Genomic DNA, 22,536 nt, shown 5'->3' with positions numbered 1-22,536 from the left:
AATTACAGCAAACCTGATCAAAAGCAATTACATTTCTGTTCAGTGCTAGACTTCACAGAGTCTAAGAGCAGTTCAAAGATTAGTGATTTCATCCCCACTTGCTATGCTGATGCAGTCACCATCTTCATTAATTGTTGATATGGCTGAATTCCTCTCCCACAGCCTTCTCTCACTGGTTATGTCTGGAGGAAAGAAAGTTTGTGCATCCAACACTGCCACCTCTGGCTGCTGCGCTGTCCTAAAGCGCTGTGGAGAGATAGGACTTGAACCTGCGTCCAGAGCCCTTCTGTAGGCGATGTGGGTGGGTGTAGTCTGTGCTGCAAAATCACTACCAGAATTTGCTGTGGTAACTTCGCTCTGGGTCCAGGACGGCAGTGGCAGGGTGTAGAGGCTACCCATGCTACCCAGCAGGTAACCAAAATGTAAGGCGTTGTCAGTGCTACGTATAAGTTTGATGGGAGATGGGGGGCATAGGTCAAACTTGATAAGAGACAGGACCGAATCCCGCTCTTGCCATTCCAGACCATGAGAAAACCGAAGAGCTGATTGGAGATTGTTATTATAGGCTCCAAGACTAATATTGTCAACATTGCTGTCCTTCATGCTGCTACCTGGGGGTGTTTCATTATTTCGAACCACTGAACTCCTGATATCGGCTCTGGATTGCTGATATCTTTCTCTGGGTTAGGCCCAAATATTCCTCCAAAACAATTCCACCTGAATTTGCGATCATCTGAGACAAGAGAGCGCGAGCGAGCATACAGGGAGGAGAGGACCAGAAGCTGCTTACATAAAAACAGAAATCACCTTTTACAAGGTAATTTAAAACAAATTAACCCAAGGGACTAATCCAAAACAAACTCTTCAGGTCAGACGATGACTGGAATTCATTCCAGGTGAGGGCAGTGGGTGTCCTTCCTGCTCCACTCTCCTGGCCTTTGAAAGGAGGTAATATCACATGCTGCAAAGTGGAAAGCAAAAAGAACCCAGATGAAACAGATCATAAACAGATGAATCTGAATGGAGTAGACAATTCTATGTTTTCCCTTAAAGCCTATCAATTCAAAGATCACTTAAAATTGCAGAATGAGAATGTAGCTCCTTCAAACTATAGGTGAGCAGGGGAGGAGTTGGAGGCATGGAGTAAACATTGGCCTCTGCATTAAGATTTGAGGTGATTTTTAGAAAACACCATTTGGAAGAACAGAGGATTAGTTTAATATACATCTAGAGGGAGATCCAGTGTGATGTAGAATGGTCACAACAGGAAATCCACAACTAATGTCAGTAGTTGTGAAAGCACCACCAGGAGTTGTCTCATTTACTCTACAAGAATTTGGAAGAAAAAAAAAAAAATAAATAAATAAACTCTTGATAGTGATGTAAGCTTGTTTAAAATAGCAATGTAGTCACTTTTCAATGACACTGATGAGGGGAGCATTTAAGACCAACTAGGTCTGGATAGCTGACCCAGTTACTGATAACTCAAATGAGTAAAATTACCCTTTAAAATACATTCCAGGTCACAATGTACACTAAATTCAGGCACGCATTACCTGCAGTTTTAATTGCTTGACGTAAGGGGGTAGCCTCCTGAAATTCCCCCTCATGTCAGACCATGGGCATCCTGTATCCCTTGAATAGGCACCAAGCTAAAACAGCCTTTACACCACAAACTGCTAAAATGGTTAATTTTGTAACTAAATGTCAATTTAACCTCTAAGCACATGTAAAACCATCAATTTGTCTACATCAATCCAAATATCCAGCTTACAGTCTGGAATCTTCCAGTCTATTCTAGGCAATCATCACCATGGTAACAGCTCCTGGTTCAAAGGAAAAACCCACAAAATATATATTAAATATTTTTTATTTTATAACATTGCTCAAGATACATAACCATTTAGTTCCATTTCCAGTGTCGTCATGAGCCAGGTTCCAGGACAGCGTTCAGGAATGGGTTCATGGATCTGAACACTTCCTCTGCTTTGCCCTGCTTTTACCTGAAGGGGAGAACGTTGAGCAGAGTAGCCCAGAGTGTTCAACCTTTGTGCCCAAGAATGCTTATGATTGGGTCCTTGTCAAAGGGGTAAATTCTCATATCTCTTGATGGTTGCTTGGCTGGGTAGGATACCAGAGGGGTGTTGTATATCAGCCAGGAATTGAGTGGGTTCTGTCTCATGGGTGTGGATGGGTTAAACATTAGTGCCGAAGGCCTTTGGTAAACAGGGTGATCCCAACTGTGTGAGGTACACTGGTTGCTGTTGAGGGATTTTCATTTCTGGTGCAGTTTCAGAGAGGGGGACGCTCTGAGAACCTGCTGATGAAGTGGCTACTGGCTGAGAGCCAGAATACCTATGAGGATAAAACATCCAAGGCATTTGGTATTTCTGATGAACACCAACTTGGTCAGGAACTGGGGGGCTATGTGACTGAACAGGAGATAAAGGATTATATGGTACATGTCCCAAAGAAGAGTCATATGAAATAGGCTGATCAACTATGGGAGGTTTAACTGTTGTACTAGCTGCAACTGTGGCACTTGGTGTAGCCCCTGCTTCCCCAAAGTAGGGCTGCCAAGAATCAGGCAAGGAATAGTCATGAGGATACCACAGCTGATCAATGCTTGGCTTGGCAGGTGTAGTTGAGGTAGTGGTTTGAGGAGGAAGTGTTGGGCTCTTAGGATGGGAAAGGGGATACCCATACTGATTTGACCAATATTCAACATAACCCTGTTGAAATGGATTCCACACTGGCTGATCAGCTCGGGCTTTTGTAGGTGGTGGAGCTGTAGTTGGAGCAGCTGTGGGGACCTTGGGGGCAGGAGGATACCCATACTGATTTGGCCAATGTGCAACAGCATGAAGAGGATTCCACACTGGCTGATCAGCTCGTGCTTTGGTAGGTGGTGGAGCTGTAGGTTTCCTGTGATGGGAAAGGGGATACCCATAGCGGTGTGGCCAATGTCCAGAATAACCATGTTGAAGGGGATTCCACACTGGCTGATCAGCTCGTGCTTTCGTAGGTGGTGGAGCTGTAGTTGTAGGAGCAGGTGTGGGGATCTTGGGGGCAGGAGGATACCCATACTGATGTGGCCAATGTGCAACAGCATGAAGAGGATTCCACACTGGCTGATCAGCTCGTGCTTTGGTAGGTGGTGGAGCTGTAGGAGCAGCTGTGGGGATCTTGGGGGCAGGAGGATACCCATACTGATGTGGCCAATGTGCAACAGCATGAAAAGGATCCCACACTGGCTGATCAGCTCGTGCTTTCGTAGGTGGTGGAGCTGTAGGTTTCCTGTGATGGGAAAGGGGATACCCATAGCGGTGTGGCCAATGTCCAGACCAACCATGTTGAAGGGGATTCCACACTGGCTGATCAGCTCGTGCTTTCGTAGGTGGTGGAGCTGTAGTTGTAGGAGCAGGTGTGGGGATCTTGGGGGCAGGAGGATACCCATACTGATGTGGCCAATGTGCAACAGCATGAAGAGGATCCCACAATGGCTGATCAGCTCGTGCTTTCGTAGGTGGTGGAGCTGTAGGTTTCCTGTGATGGGAAAGGGGATACCCATAGCGGTGTGGCCAATGTCCAGAATAACCATGTTGAAGGGGATTCCACACTGGCTGATCAGCTCGTGCTTTCGTAGGTGGTGGAGCTGTAGGAGCAGCTGTGGGGATCTTGGGGGCAGGAGGATACCCATACTGATGTGGCCAATGTGCAACAGCATGAAGAGGATCCCACACTGGCTGATCAGCTCGTGCTTTGGTAGGTGGTGGAGCTGTAGGTTTCCTGTGATGGGAAAAGGGATACCCATAGCGGTGTGGCCAATGTCCAGAATAACCATGTTGAAGGGGATTCCACACTGGCTGATCAGCTCGTGCTTTCGTAGGTGGTGGAGCTGTAGGAGCAGCTGTGGGGATCTTGGGGGCAGGAGGATACCCATATTGTTGTGGCCAATGTCCAGCATAAACATGTTGAAGAGGATTCCACACTGGCTGATCAGCTCGTGCTTTCGTAGGTGGTGGAGCTGTAGTTGTAGGAGCAGCTGTGGGGATCTTAGGGGCAGGAGGATGGTCATACAGAGGCCAAGGCCCAAGCATGGAATGGCCATAAGGATCTTGATATTGAGGGTGTGGTGGCATCTCAGCAGGCAGGGTGGTGGTTGGGCCCAGAGCTACTGGGCAGGACAGTGTCAGCTCCCCATACATACACAGCACAGACAGCAGCCTGTTGGTACCCTGAAAAGAACCAACATTAGCATAGATGTCTCAAATGCCAGAGTTAACATTCAGATAAAGTTACCTTTGTCTTGAAGCAGCTGCTAGTATATGGAGCAGTTACAATCCAGCCACTTGCATCAGCCTCCAAAGTGAATTTACATTTGCCAACAGCTTTGCCCAGGGGCTCCCATTCTCCCATCACTTAATTAAAAATAAATAATTAACAGTAAATCATTCACATGCAGACCACTCAGTGGATTTCCAGGGGGGAGAAAGTGTAACAACCTTTCAGTGTTAAGGCACCAGTAGATCTTGCAATATGAATCAACATTGCAGAGGGGGAACAAGTGACAGTAAGTGGATTGGCCACAGGACAGGACATCTTCACTGGAGCACCCCACATACGCAGCGGTAGTATGTAACTGTCCCCCTGAAACAAAGGGAGAAGCACCAAGACATTTAAACACTATAGAAAAAAAACTATAAAAGCAGATATTATAATGGAATTCTGAAATAATCTAGTTACATAGAGGAACAGTGCATTGAGCACAAGCATAACTTACCTCCTTTGAGATATGACACCCATCGTACTTAGCAATGAGGAGAACATCTCTGCGGGCCCTCTTCACAGAGAAGCCACACCGGGCAGGCACTTGTGATAATGGTACTGGGCTCCCCTCACCTAAGGAACAGCAGCACATGAGACAGCTCAGACTATAGCCAACTTCTTTTAAAAAAGGAGAAGGCAGCTAGTTTGTCCACCATAAATATGGCACAGCTTTTCTATGAGAGAAGTTTGCATACAGACATGTAATCAGCAGTAAGATTGTTCATAGGTAGAAGATCTAAATTACATGCCAGATGTTCATTATAGTTTTACTCAAATGTTAACCACCAAAATATAGATTTAACTCCAATCCTTACCGCTTTCAACCAAAAAGTCAGGAACTGTTTTTCCCAGCATACGAAGAGTCATTGATTCATCACCACATTGTACAGAGGGCTTTAAACTCTGCAGTTTAAACTGCGCCATCTGGTGCTCCACTAAAATTAGGAACAATGAATACACCAAGATTACAACAGCTACTAAGGTAACAGCTTACTGACTCATGCACACTTTTGCCCAACTCAACATCAGCTCAAAAAAGTGAAGTATGATGTCAGAACATATTTAAGATTAGGTTTCTAAATCTAACCCCTTTCAATTAAGGGTAGACTATTTCTAAAGTAGTTTTTTTTAAATACATAATACTCAAAAGCAATAACCCTGTGCCATGAGCACTTCTACAACAAGTCATTGCATGTATTAGTCTAGTCCTATGCTGAGAATGGAAAAGAAAGCAATTTATTTTCACATAAGGTGAGGGTACAAGCATAAAGATTCCCATGAAAGCTAGTGAAATTAAAGTACTACCAGTTAGGCTTGAGGACTTTAAGGCCTACCAAGGAAGGAAAGCCCTGAGAGTTTATTAAAAACAGATTTACACAAATTCACACATGCTCAGGGGACATTACAAGGACTTCTTAAAGTAACCTTATAACTACTAATTTAAGTCAAATGATTCCTGCCTTATCATGAATTAATTCTTCAGGTCAAGACACTTACCTGGGTCCTGAGGCTGATCAGACTGGAACCCTTCAGTATCTCCATCATGATTTGGATTCACACCAAAACCACCCTCCATTTCACTTGATTTTCTTTTATTCTGGTCACCAACTACAAGTGTGCCATGTCGGATAACTCTGTCTGAGACTTCTTCACGAATTGAAGCCTGGCAAAACCTTACAGGGCTCAGCATCACTGCTGTAAGCAGGACAATTAACTTTAGCATTTTCTGCAACATGTTTATTTAGCTTTAGCACATTAAGCCACAACCCAAACAACAACTGCAATCATGTTTAGTCAGAGTCAGATATGTCTACAGAGGTCCATTTATAGTGATGCACTAATCGAACTCACCTGTGACTAATTAGTGCAGATCACAAGATCCGCCCACGTGCTGCTCATTTTGGGCAATTGCAATAACATTAAAGAGGATGATGAACAGCTCTAAAATCACAAAAAAAACCCAACATTTTACATTGACTTTCTTTGAAAGCGAATAAGGTTTTTCCTTCTGTAAAGTTAGTATTAATGTTTGATAAATGTTTGTCTTTGGGGAGTGACAAATATTGATTTATTTTATTTTAAACAAATACATACTCAGTGTGAGGTGGAAATATTGTATCATGAAATTTAAGATGCAGCCCTGCGGCAGGAGCTTGTGTTAGGTGCAAAACAGAAGAGAAGCTCTTAATGTTATGTGCTGCTTCAGATTTTTATTTTTCAGACTTTTAATAACACACAGTGAAAGTTCTTGGTAAATTCAATAATAATCGCAGTAGTTTGTGTTTGGACAAGTGTGATACAGAGGGGGTAAAACTAGCAATAGGGGGTTGTAAGCAATTCTACTGCACAGCCTGTTGCTCTGGGTCTTTATTCGTGTAAATCACCCTGGATTAGCATTAGAGAAAAAGTTAACTTGTATTCATATAATGACAACAGTGTGGCAAAATGGATAAAATGCAGTTTTTTACACGACACCCTGTGGTGGTCTATGGATCAAATCTTATATGTAAATTATATTTAGTTTCATTCCAGATATTTCTAAAATTTCTACACAATTCTCAGCTTATTTCACTAAATCAGAATGAAGGTAAAGATTTATAAATCTCTGGATGGAAATCCCTAAGATAATTAGTGTTATCTCACAGTTTAATAGATGTAACTATAAATGAATTTAGAAAAGACATTTTATTTTTACTGTGATTTTAAAACAAGTTGTACATACATTGGTAGACCCATTTCTTAGCCATTAGAACTGATGCATCTGAATTACAGCAAACCTGATCAAAAGCAATTACATTTCTGTTCAGTGCTAGACTTCACAGAGTCTAAGAGCAGTTCAAAGATTAGTGATTTCATCCCCACTTGCTATGCTGATGCAGTCACCATCTTCATTAATTGTTGGTATGGCTGAATTCCTCTCCCACAGCCTTCTCTCACTGGTTATGTCTGGAGGAAAGAAAGTTTGTGCATCCAACACTGCCACCTCTGGCTGCTGCGCTGTCCTAAAGCGCTGTGGAGAGATAGGACTTGAGCCTGCGTCCAGAGCTCGTCTGTAGGTGATGTGGGTGGGTGTAGTCTGTGTTGCAAAGTCACTACCAGAATTTGCTGTGGTAACTTCGCTCTGGGTCCAGGACGGCAGTGGCAGGGTGAAGAGGCTACCCATGCTACCCAGCAGGTAACCAAAATGTAAGGCGTTGTCAGTGCTACGTATAAGTTTGATGGGAGATGGGGGGCATAGGTCAAACTTGATAAGAGACAGGACCCAATCCCGCTCTTGCCATTCCAGACCATGAGAAAACCGAAGAGCTGATTGGAGATTGTTATTATAGGCTCCAAGACTAATATTGTCAACATTGCTGTCCTTCATGCTGCTACCTGGGGGTGTTTCATTATTTCGAACCACTGAACTCCTGATATCGGCTCTGGATTGCTGATATCTTTCTCTGGGTTAGGCCCAAATATTCCTCCAAAACAATTCCACCTGAATTTGCGATCATCTGAGACAAGAGAGCGCGAGCGAGCATACAGGGAGGAGAGGACCAGAAGCTGCTTACATAAAAACAGAAATCACCTTTTACAAGGTAATTTAAAACAAATTAACCCAAGGGACTAATCCAAAACAAACTCTTCAGGTCAGACGATGACTGGAATTCATTCCAGGTGAGGGCAGTGGGTGTCCTTCCTGCTCCACTCTCCTGGCCTTTGAAAGGAGGTAATATCACATGCTGCAAAGTGGAAAGCAAAAAGAACCCAGATGAAACAGATCATAAACAGATGAATCTGAATGGAGTAGACAATTCTGTTTTCCCTTAAAGCCTATCAATTCAAAGATCACTTAAAATTGCAGAATGAGAATGTAGCTCCTTCAAACTATAGGTGAGCAGGGGAGGAGTTGGAGGCATGGAGTAAACATTGGCCTCTGCATTAAGATTTGAGGTGATTTTTAGAAAACACCATTTGGAAGAACAGAGGATTAGTTTAATATACATCTAGAGGGAGATCCAGTGTGATGTAGAATGGTCACAACAGGAAATCCACAACTAATGTCAGTAGTTGTGAAAGCACCACCAGGAGTTGTCTCATTTACTCTACAAGAATTTGGAAGAAAAAAAAAAAATAAATAAATAAACTCTTGATAGTGATGTAAGCTTGTTTAAAATAGCAATGTAGTCACTTTTCAATGACACTGATGAGGGGAGCATTTAAGACCAACTAGGTCTGGATAGCTGACCCAGTTACTGATAACTCAAATGAGTAAAATTACCCTTTAAAATACATTCCAGGTCACAATGTACACTAAATTCAGGCACGCATTACCTGCAGTTTTAATTGCTTGACGTAAGGGGGTAGCCTCCTGAAATTCCCCCTCATGTCAGACCATGGGCATCCTGTATCCCTTGAATAGGCACCAAGCTAAAACAGCCTTTACACCACAAACTGCTAAAATGGTTAATTTTGTAACTAAATGTCAATTTAACCTCTAAGCACATGTAAAACCATCAATTTGTCTACATCAATCCAAATATCCAGCTTACAGTCTGGAATCTTCCAGTCTATTCTAGGCAATCATCACCATGGTAACAGCTCCTGGTTCAAAGGAAAAACCCACAAAATATATATTAAATATTTTTTATTTTATAACATTGCTCAAGATACATAACCATTTAGTTCCATTTCCAGTGTCGTCATGAGCCAGGTTCCAGGACAGCGTTCAGGAATGGGTTCATGGATCTGAACACTTCCTCTGCTTTGCCCTGCTTTTACCTGAAGGGGAGAACGTTGAGCAGAGTAGCCCAGAGTGTTCAACCTTTGTGCCCAAGAATGCTTATGATTGGGTCCTTGTCAAAGGGGTAAATTCTCATATCTCTTGATGGTTGCTTGGCTGGGTAGGATACCAGAGGGGTGTTGTATATCAGCCAGGAATTGAGTGGGTTCTGTCTCATGGGTGTGGATGGGTTAAACATTAGTGCCGAAGGCCTTTGGTAAACAGGGTGATCCCAACTGTGTGAGGTACACTGGTTGCTGTTGAGGGATTTTCATTTCTGGTGCAGTTTCAGAGAGGGGGACGCTCTGAGAACCTGCTGATGAAGTGGCTACTGGCTGAGAGCCAGAATACCTATGAGGATAAAACATCCAAGGCATTTGGTATTTCTGATGAACACCAACTTGGTCAGGAACTGGGGGGCTATGTGACTGAACAGGAGATAAAGGATTATATGGTACATGTCCCAAAGAAGAGTCATATGAAATAGGCTGATCAACTATGGGAGGTTTAACTGTTGTACTAGCTGCAACTGTGGCACTTGGTGTAGCCCCTGCTTCCCCAAAGTAGGGCTGCCAAGAATCAGGCAAGGAATAGTCATGAGGATACCACAGCTGATCAATGCTTGGCTTGGCAGGTGTAGTTGAGGTAGTGGTTTGAGGAGGAAGTGTTGGGCTCTTAGGATGGGAAAGGGGATACCCATACTGATTTGACCAATATTCAACATAACCCTGTTGAAATGGATTCCACACTGGCTGATCAGCTCGGGCTTTTGTAGGTGGTGGAGCTGTAGTTGGAGCAGCTGTGGGGACCTTGGGGGCAGGAGGATACCCATACTGATTTGGCCAATGTGCAACAGCATGAAGAGGATTCCACACTGGCTGATCAGCTCGTGCTTTGGTAGGTGGTGGAGCTGTAGGTTTCCTGTGATGGGAAAGGGGATACCCATAGCGGTGTGGCCAATGTCCAGAATAACCATGTTGAAGGGGATTCCACACTGGCTGATCAGCTCGTGCTTTCGTAGGTGGTGGAGCTGTAGTTGTAGGAGCAGGTGTGGGGATCTTGGGGGCAGGAGGATACCCATACTGATGTGGCCAATGTGCAACAGCATGAAGAGGATTCCACACTGGCTGATCAGCTCGTGCTTTGGTAGGTGGTGGAGCTGTAGGAGCAGCTGTGGGGATCTTGGGGGCAGGAGGATACCCATACTGATGTGGCCAATGTGCAACAGCATGAAAAGGATCCCACACTGGCTGATCAGCTCGTGCTTTCGTAGGTGGTGGAGCTGTAGGTTTCCTGTGATGGGAAAGGGGATACCCATAGCGGTGTGGCCAATGTCCAGACCAACCATGTTGAAGGGGATTCCACACTGGCTGATCAGCTCGTGCTTTCGTAGGTGGTGGAGCTGTAGTTGTAGGAGCAGGTGTGGGGATCTTGGGGGCAGGAGGATACCCATACTGATGTGGCCAATGTGCAACAGCATGAAGAGGATCCCACAATGGCTGATCAGCTCGTGCTTTCGTAGGTGGTGGAGCTGTAGGTTTCCTGTGATGGGAAAGGGGATACCCATAGCGGTGTGGCCAATGTCCAGAATAACCATGTTGAAGGGGATTCCACACTGGCTGATCAGCTCGTGCTTTCGTAGGTGGTGGAGCTGTAGGAGCAGCTGTGGGGATCTTGGGGGCAGGAGGATACCCATACTGATGTGGCCAATGTGCAACAGCATGAAGAGGATCCCACACTGGCTGATCAGCTCGTGCTTTGGTAGGTGGTGGAGCTGTAGGTTTCCTGTGATGGGAAAAGGGATACCCATAGCGGTGTGGCCAATGTCCAGAATAACCATGTTGAAGGGGATTCCACACTGGCTGATCAGCTCGTGCTTTCGTAGGTGGTGGAGCTGTAGGAGCAGCTGTGGGGATCTTGGGGGCAGGAGGATACCCATATTGTTGTGGCCAATGTCCAGCATAAACATGTTGAAGAGGATTCCACACTGGCTGATCAGCTCGTGCTTTCGTAGGTGGTGGAGCTGTAGTTGTAGGAGCAGCTGTGGGGATCTTAGGGGCAGGAGGATGGTCATACAGAGGCCAAGGCCCAAGCATGGAATGGCCATAAGGATCTTGATATTGAGGGTGTGGTGGCATCTCAGCAGGCAGGGTGGTGGTTGGGCCCAGAGCTACTGGGCAGGACAGTGTCAGCTCCCCATACATACACAGCACAGACAGCAGCCTGTTGGTACCCTGAAAAGAACCAACATTAGCATAGATGTCTCAAATGCCAGAGTTAACATTCAGATAAAGTTACCTTTGTCTTGAAGCAGCTGCTAGTATATGGAGCAGTTACAATCCAGCCACTTGCATCAGCCTCCAAAGTGAATTTACATTTGCCAACAGCTTTGCCCAGGGGCTCCCATTCTCCCATCACTTAATTAAAAATAAATAATTAACAGTAAATCATTCACATGCAGACCACTCAGTGGATTTCCAGGGGGGAGAAAGTGTAACAACCTTTCAGTGTTAAGGCACCAGTAGATCTTGCAATATGAATCAACATTGCAGAGGGGGAACAAGTGACAGTAAGTGGATTGGCCACAGGACAGGACATCTTCACTGGAGCACCCCACATACGCAGCGGTAGTATGTAACTGTCCCCCTGAAACAAAGGGAGAAGCACCAAGACATTTAAACACTATAGAAAAAAACTATAAAAGCAGATATTATAATGGAATTCTGAAATAATCTAGTTACATAGAGGAACAGTGCATTGAGCACAAGCATAACTTACCTCCTTTGAGATATGACACCCATCGTACTTAGCAATGAGGAGAACATCTCTGCGGGCCCTCTTCACAGAGAAGCCACACCGGGCAGGCACTTGTGATAATGGTACTGGGCTCCCCTCACCTAAGGAACAGCAGCACATGAGACAGCTCAGACTATAGCCAACTTCTTTTAAAAAAGGAGAAGGCAGCTAGTTTGTCCACCATAAATATGGCACAGCTTTTCTATGAGAGAAGTTTGCATACAGACATGTAATCAGCAGTAAGATTGTTCATAGGTAGAAGATCTAAATTACATGCCAGATGTTCATTATAGTTTTACTCAAATGTTAACCACCAAAATATAGATTTAACTCCAATCCTTACCGCTTTCAACCAAAAAGTCAGGAACTGTTTTTCCCAGCATACGAAGAGTCATTGATTCATCACCACATTGTACAGAGGGCTTTAAACTCTGCAGTTTAAACTGCGCCATCTGGTGCTCCACTAAAATTAGGAACAATGAATACACCAAGATTACAACAGCTACTAAGGTAACAGCTTACTGACTCATGCACACTTTTGCCCAACTCAACATCAGCTCAAAAAAGTGAAGTATGATGTCAGAACATATTTAAGATTAGGTTTCTAAATCTAACCCCTTTCAATTAAGGGTAGACTATTTCTAAAGTAGTTTTTTTTAAATACATAATACTCAAAAGCAATAACCCTGTGCCATGAGCACTTCTACAACAAGTCATTGCATGTATTAGTCTAGTCCTATGCTGAGAATGGAAAAGAAAGCAATTTATTTTCACATAAGGTGAGGGTACAAGCATAAAGATTCCCATGAAAGCTAGTGAAATTAAAGTACTACCAGTTAGGCTTGAGGACTTTAAGGCCTACCAAGGAAGGAAAGCCCTGAGAGTTTATTAAAAACAGATTTACACAAATTCACACATGCTCAGGGGACATTACAAGGACTTCTTAAAGTAACCTTATAACTACTAATTTAAGTCAAATGATTCCTGCCTTATCATGAATTAATTCTTCAGGTCAAGACACTTACCTGGGTCCTGAGGCTGATCAGACTGGAACCCTTCAGTATCTCCATCATGATTTGGATTCACACCAAAACCACCCTCCATTTCACTTGATTTTCTTTTATTCTGGTCACCAACTACAAGTGTGCCATGTCGGATAACTCTGTCTGAGACTTCTTCACGAATTGAAGCCTGGCAAAACCTTACAGGGCTCAGCATCACTGCTGTAAGCAGGACAATTAACTTTAGCATTTTCTGCAACATGTTTATTTAGCTTTAGCACATTAAGCCACAACCCAAACAACAACTGCAATCATGTTTAGTCAGAGTCAGATATGTCTACAGAGGTCCATTTATAGTGATGCACTAATCGAACTCACCTGTGACTAATTAGTGCAGATCACAAGATCCGCCCACGTGCTGCTCATTTTGGGCAATTGCAATAACATTAAAGAGGATGATGAACAGCTCTAAAATCACAAAAAAAACCCAACATTTTACATTGACTTTCTTTGAAAGCGAATAAGGTTTTTCCTTCTGTAAAGTTAGTATTAATGTTTGATAAATGTTTGTCTTTGGGGAGTGACAAATATTGATTTATTTTATTTTAAACAAATACATACTCAGTGTGAGGTGGAAATATTGTATCATGAAATTTAAGATGCAGCCCTGCGGCAGGAGCTTGTGTTAGGTGCAAAACAGAAGAGAAGCTCTTAATGTTATGTGCTGCTTCAGATTTTTATTTTTCAGACTTTTAATAACACACAGTGAAAGTTCTTGGTAAATTCAATAATAATCGCAGTAGTTTGTGTTTGGACAAGTGTGATACAGAGGGGGTAAAACTAGCAATAGGGGGTTGTAAGCAATTCTACTGCACAGCCTGTTGCTCTGGGTCTTTATTCGTGTAAATCACCCTGGATTAGCATTAGAGAAAAAGTTAACTTGTATTCATATAATGACAACAGTGTGGCAAAATGGATAAAATGCAGTTTTTTACACGACACCCTGTGGTGGTCTATGGATCAAATCTTATATGTAAATTATATTTAGTTTCATTCCAGATATTTCTAAAATTTCTACACAATTCTCAGCTTATTTCACTAAATCAGAATGAAGGTAAAGATTTATAAATCTCTGGATGGAAATCCCTAAGATAATTAGTGTTATCTCACAGTTTAATAGATGTAACTATAAATGAATTTAGAAAAGACATTTTATTTTTACTGTGATTTTAAAACAAGTTGTACATACATTGGTAGACCCATTTCTTAGCCATTAGAACTGATGCATCTGAATTACAGCAAACCTGATCAAAAGCAATTACATTTCTGTTCAGTGCTAGACTTCACAGAGTCTAAGAGCAGTTCAAAGATTAGTGATTTCATCCCCACTTGCTATGCTGATGCAGTCACCATCTTCATTAATTGTTGGTATGGCTGAATTCCTCTCCCACAGCCTTCTCTCACTGGTTATGTCTGGAGGAAAGAAAGTTTGTGCATCCAACACTGCCACCTCTGGCTGCTGCGCTGTCCTAAAGCGCTGTGGAGAGATAGGACTTGAGCCTGCGTCCAGAGCTCGTCTGTAGGTGATGTGGGTGGGTGTAGTCTGTGTTGCAAAGTCACTACCAGAATTTGCTGTGGTAACTTCGCTCTGGGTCCAGGACGGCAGTGGCAGGGTGAAGAGGCTACCCATGCTACCCAGCAGGTAACCAAAATGTAAGGCGTTGTCAGTGCTACGTATAAGTTTGATGGGAGATGGGGGGCATAGGTCAAACTTGATAAGAGACAGGACCCAATCCCGCTCTTGCCATTCCAGACCATGAGAAAACCGAAGAGCTGATTGGAGATTGTTATTATAGGCTCCAAGACTAATATTGTCAACATTGCTGTCCTTCATGCTGCTACCTGGGGGTGTTTCATTATTTCGAACCACTGAACTCCTGATATCGGCTCTGGATTGCTGATATCTTTCTCTGGGTTAGGCCCAAATATTCCTCCAAAACAATTCCACCTGAATTTGCGATCATCTGAGACAAGAGAGCGCGAGCGAGCATACAGGGAGGAGAGGACCAGAAGCTGCTTACATAAAAACAGAAATCACCTTTTACAAGGTAATTTAAAACAAATTAACCCAAGGGACTAATCCAAAACAAACTCTTCAGGTCAGACGATGACTGGAATTCATTCCAGGTGAGGGCAGTGGGTGTCCTTCCTGCTCCACTCTCCTGGCCTTTGAAAGGAGGTAATATCACATGCTGCAAAGTGGAAAGCAAAAAGAACCCAGATGAAACAGATCATAAACAGATGAATCTGAATGGAGTAGACAATTCTATGTTTTCCCTTAAAGCCTATCAATTCAAAGATCACTTAAAATTGCAGAATGAGAATGTAGCTCCTTCAAACTATAGGTGAGCAGGGGAGGAGTTGGAGGCATGGAGTAAACATTGGCCTCTGCATTAAGATTTGAGGTGATTTTTAGAAAACACCATTTGGAAGAACAGAGGATTAGTTTAATATACATCTAGAGGGAGATCCAGTGTGATGTAGAATGGTCACAACAGGAAATCCACAACTAATGTCAGTAGTTGTGAAAGCACCACCAGGAGTTGTCTCATTTACTCTACAAGAATTTGGAAGAAAAAAAAAAATAAATAAACTCTTGATAGTGATGTAAGCTTGTTTAAAATAGCAATGTAGTCACTTTTCAATGACACTGATGAGGGGAGCATTTAAGACCAACTAGGTCTGGATAGCTGACCCAGTTACTGATAACTCAAATGAGTAAAATTACCCTTTAAAATACATTCCAGGTCACAATGTACACTAAATTCAGGCACGCATTACCTGCAGTTTTAATTGCTTGACGTGAGGGGGAATTTCAGGAGGCTACCCCCTTATGTCAGACCATGGGCATCCTGTATCCCTTGAATAGGCACCAAGCTAAAACAGCCTTTACACCACAAACTGCTAAAATGGTTAATTTTGTAACTAAATGTCAATTTAACCTCTAAGCACATGTAAAACCATCAATTTGTCTACATCAATCCAAATATCCAGCTTACAGTCTGGAATCTTCCAGTCTATTCTAGGCAATCATCACCATGGTAACAGCTCCTGGTTCAAAGGAAAAACCCACAAAATATATATTAAATATTTTTTATTTTATAACATTGCTCAAGATACATAACCATTTAGTTCCATTTCCAGTGTCGTCATGAGCCAGGTTCCAGGACAGCGTTCAGGAATGGGTTCATGGATCTGAACACTTCCTCTGCTTTGCCCTGCTTTTACCTGAAGGGGAGAACGTTGAGCAGAGTAGGCCAGAGTGTTCAACCTTTGTGCCCAAGAATGCTTATGATTGGGTCCTTGTCAAAGGGGTAAATTCTCATATCTCTTGATGGTTGCTTGGCTGGGTAGGATACCAGAGGGGTGTTGTATATCAGCCAGGAATTGAGTGGGTTCTGTCTCATGGGTGTGGATGGGTTAAACATTAGTGCCGAAGGCCTTTGGTAAACAGGGTGATCCCAACTGTGTGAGGTACACTGGTTGCTGTTGAGGGATTTTCATTTCTGGTGCAGTTTCAGAGAGGGGGACGCTCTGAGAACCTGCTGATGAAGTGGCTACTGGCTGAGAGCCAGAATACCTATGAGGATAAAACATCCAAGGCATTTGGTATTTCTGATGAACACCAACTTGGTCAGGAACTGGGGGGCTATGTGACTGAACAGGAGATAAAGGATTATATGGTACATGTCCCAAAGAAGAGTCATATGAAATAGGCTGATCAACTATGGGAGGTTTAACTGTTGTACTAGCTGCAACTGTGGCACTTGGTGTAGCCCCTGCTTCCCCAAAGTAGGGCTGCCAAGAATCAGGCAAGGAATAGTCATGAGGATACCACAGCTGATCAATGCTTGGCTTGGCAGGTGTAGTTGAGGTAGTGGTTTGAGGAGGAAGTGTTGGGCTCTTAGGATGGGAAAGGGGATACCCATACTGATTTGACCAATATTCAACATAACCCTGTTGAAATGGATTCCACACTGGCTGATCAGCTCGGGCTTTTGTAGGTGGTGGAGCTGTAGTTGGAGCAGCTGTGGGGACCTTGGGGGCAGGAGGATACCCATACTGATTTGGCCAATGTGCAACAGCATGAAAAGGATCCCACACTGGCTGATCAGCTCGTGCTTTCGTAGGTGGTGGAGCTGTAGGTTTCCTGTGATGGGAAAGGGGATACCCATAGCGGTGTGGCCAATGTCCAGACCAACCATGTTGAAGGGGATTCCACACTGGCTGATCAGCTCGTGCTTTGGTAGGTGGTGGAGCTGTAGGAGCAGCTGTGGGGATCTTGGGGGCAGGAGGATACCCATACTGATGTGGCCAATGTGCAACAGCATGAAAAGGATCCCACACTGGCTGATCAGCTCGTGCTTTCGTAGGTGGTGGAGCTGTAGGTTTCCTGTGATGGGAAAGGGGATACCCATAGCGGTGTGGCCAATGTCCAGACCAACCATGTTGAAGGGGATTCCACACTGGCTGATCAGCTCGTGCTTTCGTAGGTGGTGGAGCTGTAGTTGTAGGAGCAGGTGTGGGGATCTTGGGGGCAGGAGGATACCCATACTGATGTGGCCAATGTGCAACAGCATGAAGAGGATCCCACACTGGCTGATCAGCTCTTGCTTTCGTAGGTGGTGGAGCTGTAGGTTTCCTGTGATGGGAAAGGGGATACCCATAGCGGTGTGGCCAATGTCCAGAATAACCATGTTGAAGGGGATTCCACACTGGCTGATCAGCTCGTGCTTTCGTAGGTGGTGGAGCTGTAGGAGCAGCTGTGGGGATCTTGGGGGCAGGAGGATACCCATACTGATGTGGCCAATGTGCAACAGCATGAAGAGGATCCCACACTGGCTGATCAGCTCGTGCTTTGGTAGGTGGTGGAGCTGTAGGTTTCCTGTGATGGGAAAAGGGATACCCATAGCGGTGTGGCCAATGTCCAGAATAACCATGTTGAAGGGGATTCCACACTGGCTGATCAGCTCGTGCTTTCGTAGGTGGTGGAGCTGTAGGAGCAGCTGTGGGGATCTTGGGGGCAGGAGGATACCCATATTGTTGTGGCCAATGTCCAGCATAAACATGTTGAAGAGGATTCCACACTGGCTGATCAGCTCGTGCTTTCGTAGGTGGTGGAGCTGTAGTTGTAGGAGCAGCTGTGGGGATCTTAGGGGCAGGAGGATGGTCATACAGAGGCCAAGGCCCAAGCATGGAATGGCCATAAGGATCTTGATATTGAGGGTGTGGTGGCATCTCAGCAGGCAGGGTGGTGGTTGGGCCCAGAGCTACTGGGCAGGACAGTGTCAGCTCCCCATACATACACAGCACAGACAGCAGCCTGTTGGTACCCTGAAAAGAACCAACATTAGCATAGATGTCTCAAATGCCAGAGTTAACATTCAGATAAAGTTACCTTTGTCTTGAAGCAGCTGCTAGTATATGGAGCAGTTACAATCCAGCCACTTGCATCAGCCTCCAAAGTGAATTTACATTTGCCAACAGCTTTGCCCAGGGGCTCCCATTCTCCCATCACTTAATTAAAAATAAATAATTAACAGTAAATCATTCACATGCAGACCACTCAGTGGATTTCCAGGGGGGAGAAAGTGTAACAACCTTTCAGTGTTAAGGCACCAGTAGATCTTGCAATATGAATCAACATTGCAGAGGGGGAACAAGTGACAGTAAGTGGATTGGCCACAGGACAGGACATCTTCACTGGAGCACCCCACATACGCAGCGGTAGTATGTAACTGTCCCCCTGAAACAAAGGGAGAAGCACCAAGACATTTAAACACTATAGAAAAAAAACTATAAAAGCAGATATTATAATGGAATTCTGAAATAATCTAGTTACATAGAGGAACAGTGCATTGAGCACAAGCATAACTTACCTCCTTTGAGATATGACACCCATCGTACTTAGCAATGAGGAGAACATCTCTGCGGGCCCTCTTCACAGAGAAGCCACACCGGGCAGGCACTTGTGATAATGGTACTGGGCTCCCCTCACCTAAGGAACAGCAGCACATGAGACAGCTCAGACTATAGCCAACTTCTTTTAAAAAAGGAGAAGGCAGCTAGTTTGTCCACCATAAATATGGCACAGCTTTTCTATGAGAGAAGTTTGCATACAGACATGTAATCAGCAGTAAGATTGTTCATAGGTAGAAGATCTAAATTACATGCCAGATGTTCATTATAGTTTTACTCAAATGTTAACCACCAAAATATAGATTTAACTCCAATCCTTACCGCTTTCAACCAAAAAGTCAGGAACTGTTTTTCCCAGCATACGAAGAGTCATTGATTCATCACCACATTGTACAGAGGGCTTTAAACTCTGCAGTTTAAACTGCGCCATCTGGTGCTCCACTAAAATTAGGAACAATGAATACACCAAGATTACAACAGCTACTAAGGTAACAGCTTACTGACTCATGCACACTTTTGCCCAACTCAACATCAGCTCAAAAAAGTGAAGTATGATGTCAGAACATATTTAAGATTAGGTTTCTAAATCTAACCCCTTTCAATTAAGGGTAGACTATTTCTAAAGTAGTTTTTTTTAAATACATAATACTCAAAAGCAATAACCCTGTGCCATGAGCACTTCTACAACAAGTCATTGCATGTATTAGTCTAGTCCTATGCTGAGAATGGAAAAGAAAGCAATTTATTTTCACATAAGGTGAGGGTACAAGCATAAAGATTCCCATGAAAGCTAGTGAAATTAAAGTACTACCAGTTAGGCTTGAGGACTTTAAGGCCTACCAAGGAAGGAAAGCCCTGAGAGTTTATTAAAAACAGATTTACACAAATTCACACATGCTCAGGGGACATTACAAGGACTTCTTAAAGTAACCTTATAACTACTAATTTAAGTCAAATGATTCCTGCCTTATCATGAATTAATTCTTCAGGTCAAGACACTTACCTGGGTCCTGAGGCTGATCAGACTGGAACCCTTCAGTATCTCCATCATGATTTGGATTCACACCAAAACCACCCTCCATTTCACTTGATTTTCTTTTATTCTGGTCACCAACTACAAGTGTGCCATGTCGGATAACTCTGTCTGAGACTTCTTCACGAATTGAAGCCTGGCAAAACCTTACAGGGCTCAGCATCACTGCTGTAAGCAGGACAATTAACTTTAGCATTTTCTGCAACATGTTTATTTAGCTTTAGCACATTAAGCCACAACCCAAACAACAACTGCAATCATGTTTAGTCAGAGTCAGATATGTCTACAGAGGTCCATTTATAGTGATGCACTAATCGAACTCACCTGTGACTAATTAGTGCAGATCACAAGATCCGCCCACGTGCTGCTCATTTTGGGCAATTGCAATAACATTAAAGAGGATGATGAACAGCTCTAAAATCACAAAAAAAACCCAACATTTTACATTGACTTTCTTTGAAAGCGAATAAGGTTTTTCCTTCTGTAAAGTTAGTATTAATGTTTGATAAATGTTTGTCTTTGGGGAGTGACAAATATTGATTTATTTTATTTTAAACAAATACATACTCAGTGTGAGGTGGAAATATTGTATCATGAAATTTAAGATGCAGCCCTGCGGCAGGAGCTTGTGTTAGGTGCAAAACAGAAGAGAAGCTCTTAATGTTATGTGCTGCTTCAGATTTTTATTTTTCAGACTTTTAATAACACACAGTGAAAGTTCTTGGTAAATTCAATAATAATCGCAGTAGTTTGTGTTTGGACAAGTGTGATACAGAGGGGGTAAAACTAGCAATAGGGGGTTGTAAGCAATTCTACTGCACAGCCTGTTGCTCTGGGTCTTTATTCGTGTAAATCACCCTGGATTAGCATTAGAGAAAAAGTTAACTTGTATTCATATAATGACAACAGTGTGGCAAAATGGATAAAATGCAGTTTTTTACACGACACCCTGTGGTGGTCTATGGATCAAATCTTATATGTAAATTATATTTAGTTTCATTCCAGATATTTCTAAAATTTCTACACAATTCTCAGCTTATTTCACTAAATCAGAATGAAGGTAAAGATTTATAAATCTCTGGATGGAAATCCCTAAGATAATTAGTGTTATCTCACAGTTTAATAGATGTAACTATAAATGAATTTAGAAAAGACATTTTATTTTTACTGTGATTTTAAAACAAGTTGTACATACATTGGTAGACCCATTTCTTAGCCATTAGAACTGATGCATCTGAATTACAGCAAACCTGATCAAAAGCAATTACATTTCTGTTCAGTGCTAGACTTCACAGAGTCTAAGAGCAGTTCAAAGATTAGTGATTTCATCCCCACTTGCTATGCTGATGCAGTCACCATCTTCATTAATTGTTGGTATGGCTGAATTCCTCTCCCACAGCCTTCTCTCACTGGTTATGTCTGGAGGAAAGAAAGTTTGTGCATCCAACACTGCCACCTCTGGCTGCTGCGCTGTCCTAAAGCGCTGTGGAGAGATAGGACTTGAGCCTGCGTCCAGAGCTCGTCTGTAGGTGATGTGGGTGGGTGTAGTCTGTGTTGCAAAGTCACTACCAGAATTTGCTGTGGTAACTTCGCTCTGGGTCCAGGACGGCAGTGGCAGGGTGAAGAGGCTACCCATGCTACCCAGCAGGTAACCAAAATGTAAGGCGTTGTCAGTGCTACGTATAAGTTTGATGGGAGATGGGGGGCATAGGTCAAACTTGATAAGAGACAGGACCCAATCCCGCTCTTGCCATTCCAGACCATGAGAAAACCGAAGAGCTGATTGGAGATTGTTATTATAGGCTCCAAGACTAATATTGTCAACATTGCTGTCCTTCATGCTGCTACCTGGGGGTGTTTCATTATTTCGAACCACTGAACTCCTGATATCGGCTCTGGATTGCTGATATCTTTCTCTGGGTTAGGCCCAAATATTCCTCCAAAACAATTCCACCTGAATTTGCGATCATCTGAGACAAGAGAGCGCGAGCGAGCATACAGGGAGGAGAGGACCAGAAGCTGCTTACATAAAAACAGAAATCACCTTTTACAAGGTAATTTAAAACAAATTAACCCAAGGGACTAATCCAAAACAAACTCTTCAGGTCAGACGATGACTGGAATTCATTCCAGGTGAGGGCAGTGGGTGTCCTTCCTGCTCCACTCTCCTGGCCTTTGAAAGGAGGTAATATCACATGCTGCAAAGTGGAAAGCAAAAAGAACCCAGATGAAACAGATCATAAACAGATGAATCTGAATGGAGTAGACAATTCTATGTTTTCCCTTAAAGCCTATCAATTCAAAGATCACTTAAAATTGCAGAATGAGAATGTAGCTCCTTCAAACTATAGGTGAGCAGGGGAGGAGTTGGAGGCATGGAGTAAACATTGGCCTCTGCATTAAGATTTGAGGTGATTTTTAGAAAACACCATTTGGAAGAACAGAGGATTAGTTTAATATACATCTAGAGGGAGATCCAGTGTGATGTAGAATGGTCACAACAGGAAATCCACAACTAATGTCAGTAGTTGTGAAAGCACCACCAGGAGTTGTCTCATTTACTCTACAAGAATTTGGAAGAAAAAAAAAAATAAATAAACTCTTGATAGTGATGTAAGCTTGTTTAAAATAGC

At 43.3% G+C, this 22,536-nt stretch overlaps 3 protein-coding genes across 6 annotated transcripts; all 3 read right to left on the bottom strand.

Moving 5' to 3' along the window:
- Window positions 1-1,854: 1,854 nt before the first annotated feature.
- On the bottom strand, window positions 1,855-6,115 carry LOC136696104 (adhesive plaque matrix protein-like). 2 transcript variants are annotated; one of them, XM_066670242.1, is made up of 6 exons: window positions 5,827-6,115; window positions 5,145-5,264; window positions 4,784-4,902; window positions 4,506-4,650; window positions 4,303-4,421; window positions 1,855-4,238 (listed from the first exon to the last, which is right to left on the bottom strand). In XM_066670242.1, the coding sequence occupies exons 1-6, from the start codon at window positions 6,062-6,064 to the stop codon at window positions 2,196-2,198; spliced, it is 2,784 nt and encodes a 927-aa protein (XP_066526339.1). In that variant the 5' UTR covers window positions 6,065-6,115; the 3' UTR covers window positions 1,855-2,195. The 2 variants fall into 2 exon arrangements, with proteins under 2 accessions (XP_066526339.1, XP_066526340.1); XM_066670243.1 differs by lacking the exons at window positions 4,506-4,650; window positions 4,784-4,902; window positions 5,145-5,264; window positions 5,827-6,115 and having other exon boundaries at window positions 2,369-4,238.
- Window positions 6,116-8,944: 2,829 nt separating this feature from the next.
- On the bottom strand, window positions 8,945-13,204 carry LOC136696106 (adhesive plaque matrix protein-like). 2 transcript variants are annotated; one of them, XM_066670246.1, is made up of 6 exons: window positions 12,916-13,204; window positions 12,234-12,353; window positions 11,873-11,991; window positions 11,596-11,740; window positions 11,393-11,511; window positions 8,945-11,328 (listed from the first exon to the last, which is right to left on the bottom strand). In XM_066670246.1, exons 1-6 carry the CDS (start codon window positions 13,151-13,153, stop codon window positions 9,286-9,288), a joined length of 2,784 nt encoding a protein of 927 aa, XP_066526343.1. In that variant the 5' UTR covers window positions 13,154-13,204; the 3' UTR covers window positions 8,945-9,285. The 2 variants fall into 2 exon arrangements, with proteins under 2 accessions (XP_066526343.1, XP_066526344.1); XM_066670247.1 differs by lacking the exons at window positions 11,596-11,740; window positions 11,873-11,991; window positions 12,234-12,353; window positions 12,916-13,204 and having other exon boundaries at window positions 9,459-11,328.
- A 2,826-nt stretch (window positions 13,205-16,030) lies between these two features.
- On the bottom strand, window positions 16,031-20,162 carry LOC136696115 (adhesive plaque matrix protein-like). Of its 2 annotated transcripts, XM_066670261.1 has the most exons (6): window positions 19,874-20,162; window positions 19,192-19,311; window positions 18,831-18,949; window positions 18,553-18,697; window positions 18,350-18,468; window positions 16,031-18,285 (listed from the first exon to the last, which is right to left on the bottom strand). In XM_066670261.1, the coding sequence occupies exons 1-6, from the start codon at window positions 20,109-20,111 to the stop codon at window positions 16,372-16,374; spliced, it is 2,655 nt and encodes an 884-aa protein (XP_066526358.1). In that variant the 5' UTR covers window positions 20,112-20,162; the 3' UTR covers window positions 16,031-16,371. The 2 variants fall into 2 exon arrangements, with proteins under 2 accessions (XP_066526358.1, XP_066526359.1); XM_066670262.1 differs by lacking the exons at window positions 18,553-18,697; window positions 18,831-18,949; window positions 19,192-19,311; window positions 19,874-20,162 and having other exon boundaries at window positions 16,545-18,285.
- Between the last annotated feature and the right edge of the window lie 2,374 nt (window positions 20,163-22,536).

This window comes from Hoplias malabaricus, chromosome 5, assembly GCF_029633855.1.
Source record: "Hoplias malabaricus isolate fHopMal1 chromosome 5, fHopMal1.hap1, whole genome shotgun sequence".
NCBI classification, from domain to species: Eukaryota; Metazoa; Chordata; class Actinopteri; order Characiformes; family Erythrinidae; genus Hoplias; species Hoplias malabaricus.
Note: the sequence above shows the minus strand (reverse complement) of the source record. Positions and strands in the feature narration are given on the sequence as shown.

What these genes read in the sequence shown, in the direction of transcription:
- LOC136696104 (XM_066670242.1), bottom strand. Translation starts at nt 6,064, where the DNA reads ATGTTGCAGAAAATGCTAAAGTTAATTGTCCTGCTTACAGCAGTGATG. An exon ending in TGACTTTTTGGTTGAAAGCG is followed by an intron (nt 4,903 to 5,144) that starts GTAAGGATTGGA and finishes GCTGTTCCTTAG; the next exon opens with GTGAGGGGAGCCCAGTACCA. An exon ending in GCAGCTGCTTCAAGACAAAG is followed by an intron (nt 4,239 to 4,302) that starts GTAACTTTATCT and finishes GGTTCTTTTCAG; the next exon opens with GGTACCAACAGGCTGCTGTC.
- LOC136696106 (XM_066670246.1), bottom strand. Translation starts at nt 13,153, where the DNA reads ATGTTGCAGAAAATGCTAAAGTTAATTGTCCTGCTTACAGCAGTGATG. An exon ending in TGACTTTTTGGTTGAAAGCG is followed by an intron (nt 11,992 to 12,233) that starts GTAAGGATTGGA and finishes GCTGTTCCTTAG; the next exon opens with GTGAGGGGAGCCCAGTACCA. An exon ending in GGTGTCATATCTCAAAGGAG is followed by an intron (nt 11,741 to 11,872) that starts GTAAGTTATGCT and finishes CCTTTGTTTCAG; the next exon opens with GGGGACAGTTACATACTACC.
- LOC136696115 (XM_066670261.1), bottom strand. Translation starts at nt 20,111, where the DNA reads ATGTTGCAGAAAATGCTAAAGTTAATTGTCCTGCTTACAGCAGTGATG. An exon ending in TGATCAGCCTCAGGACCCAG is followed by an intron (nt 19,312 to 19,873) that starts GTAAGTGTCTTG and finishes TCCTAATTTTAG; the next exon opens with TGGAGCACCAGATGGCGCAG. An exon ending in GCAGCTGCTTCAAGACAAAG is followed by an intron (nt 18,286 to 18,349) that starts GTAACTTTATCT and finishes GGTTCTTTTCAG; the next exon opens with GGTACCAACAGGCTGCTGTC.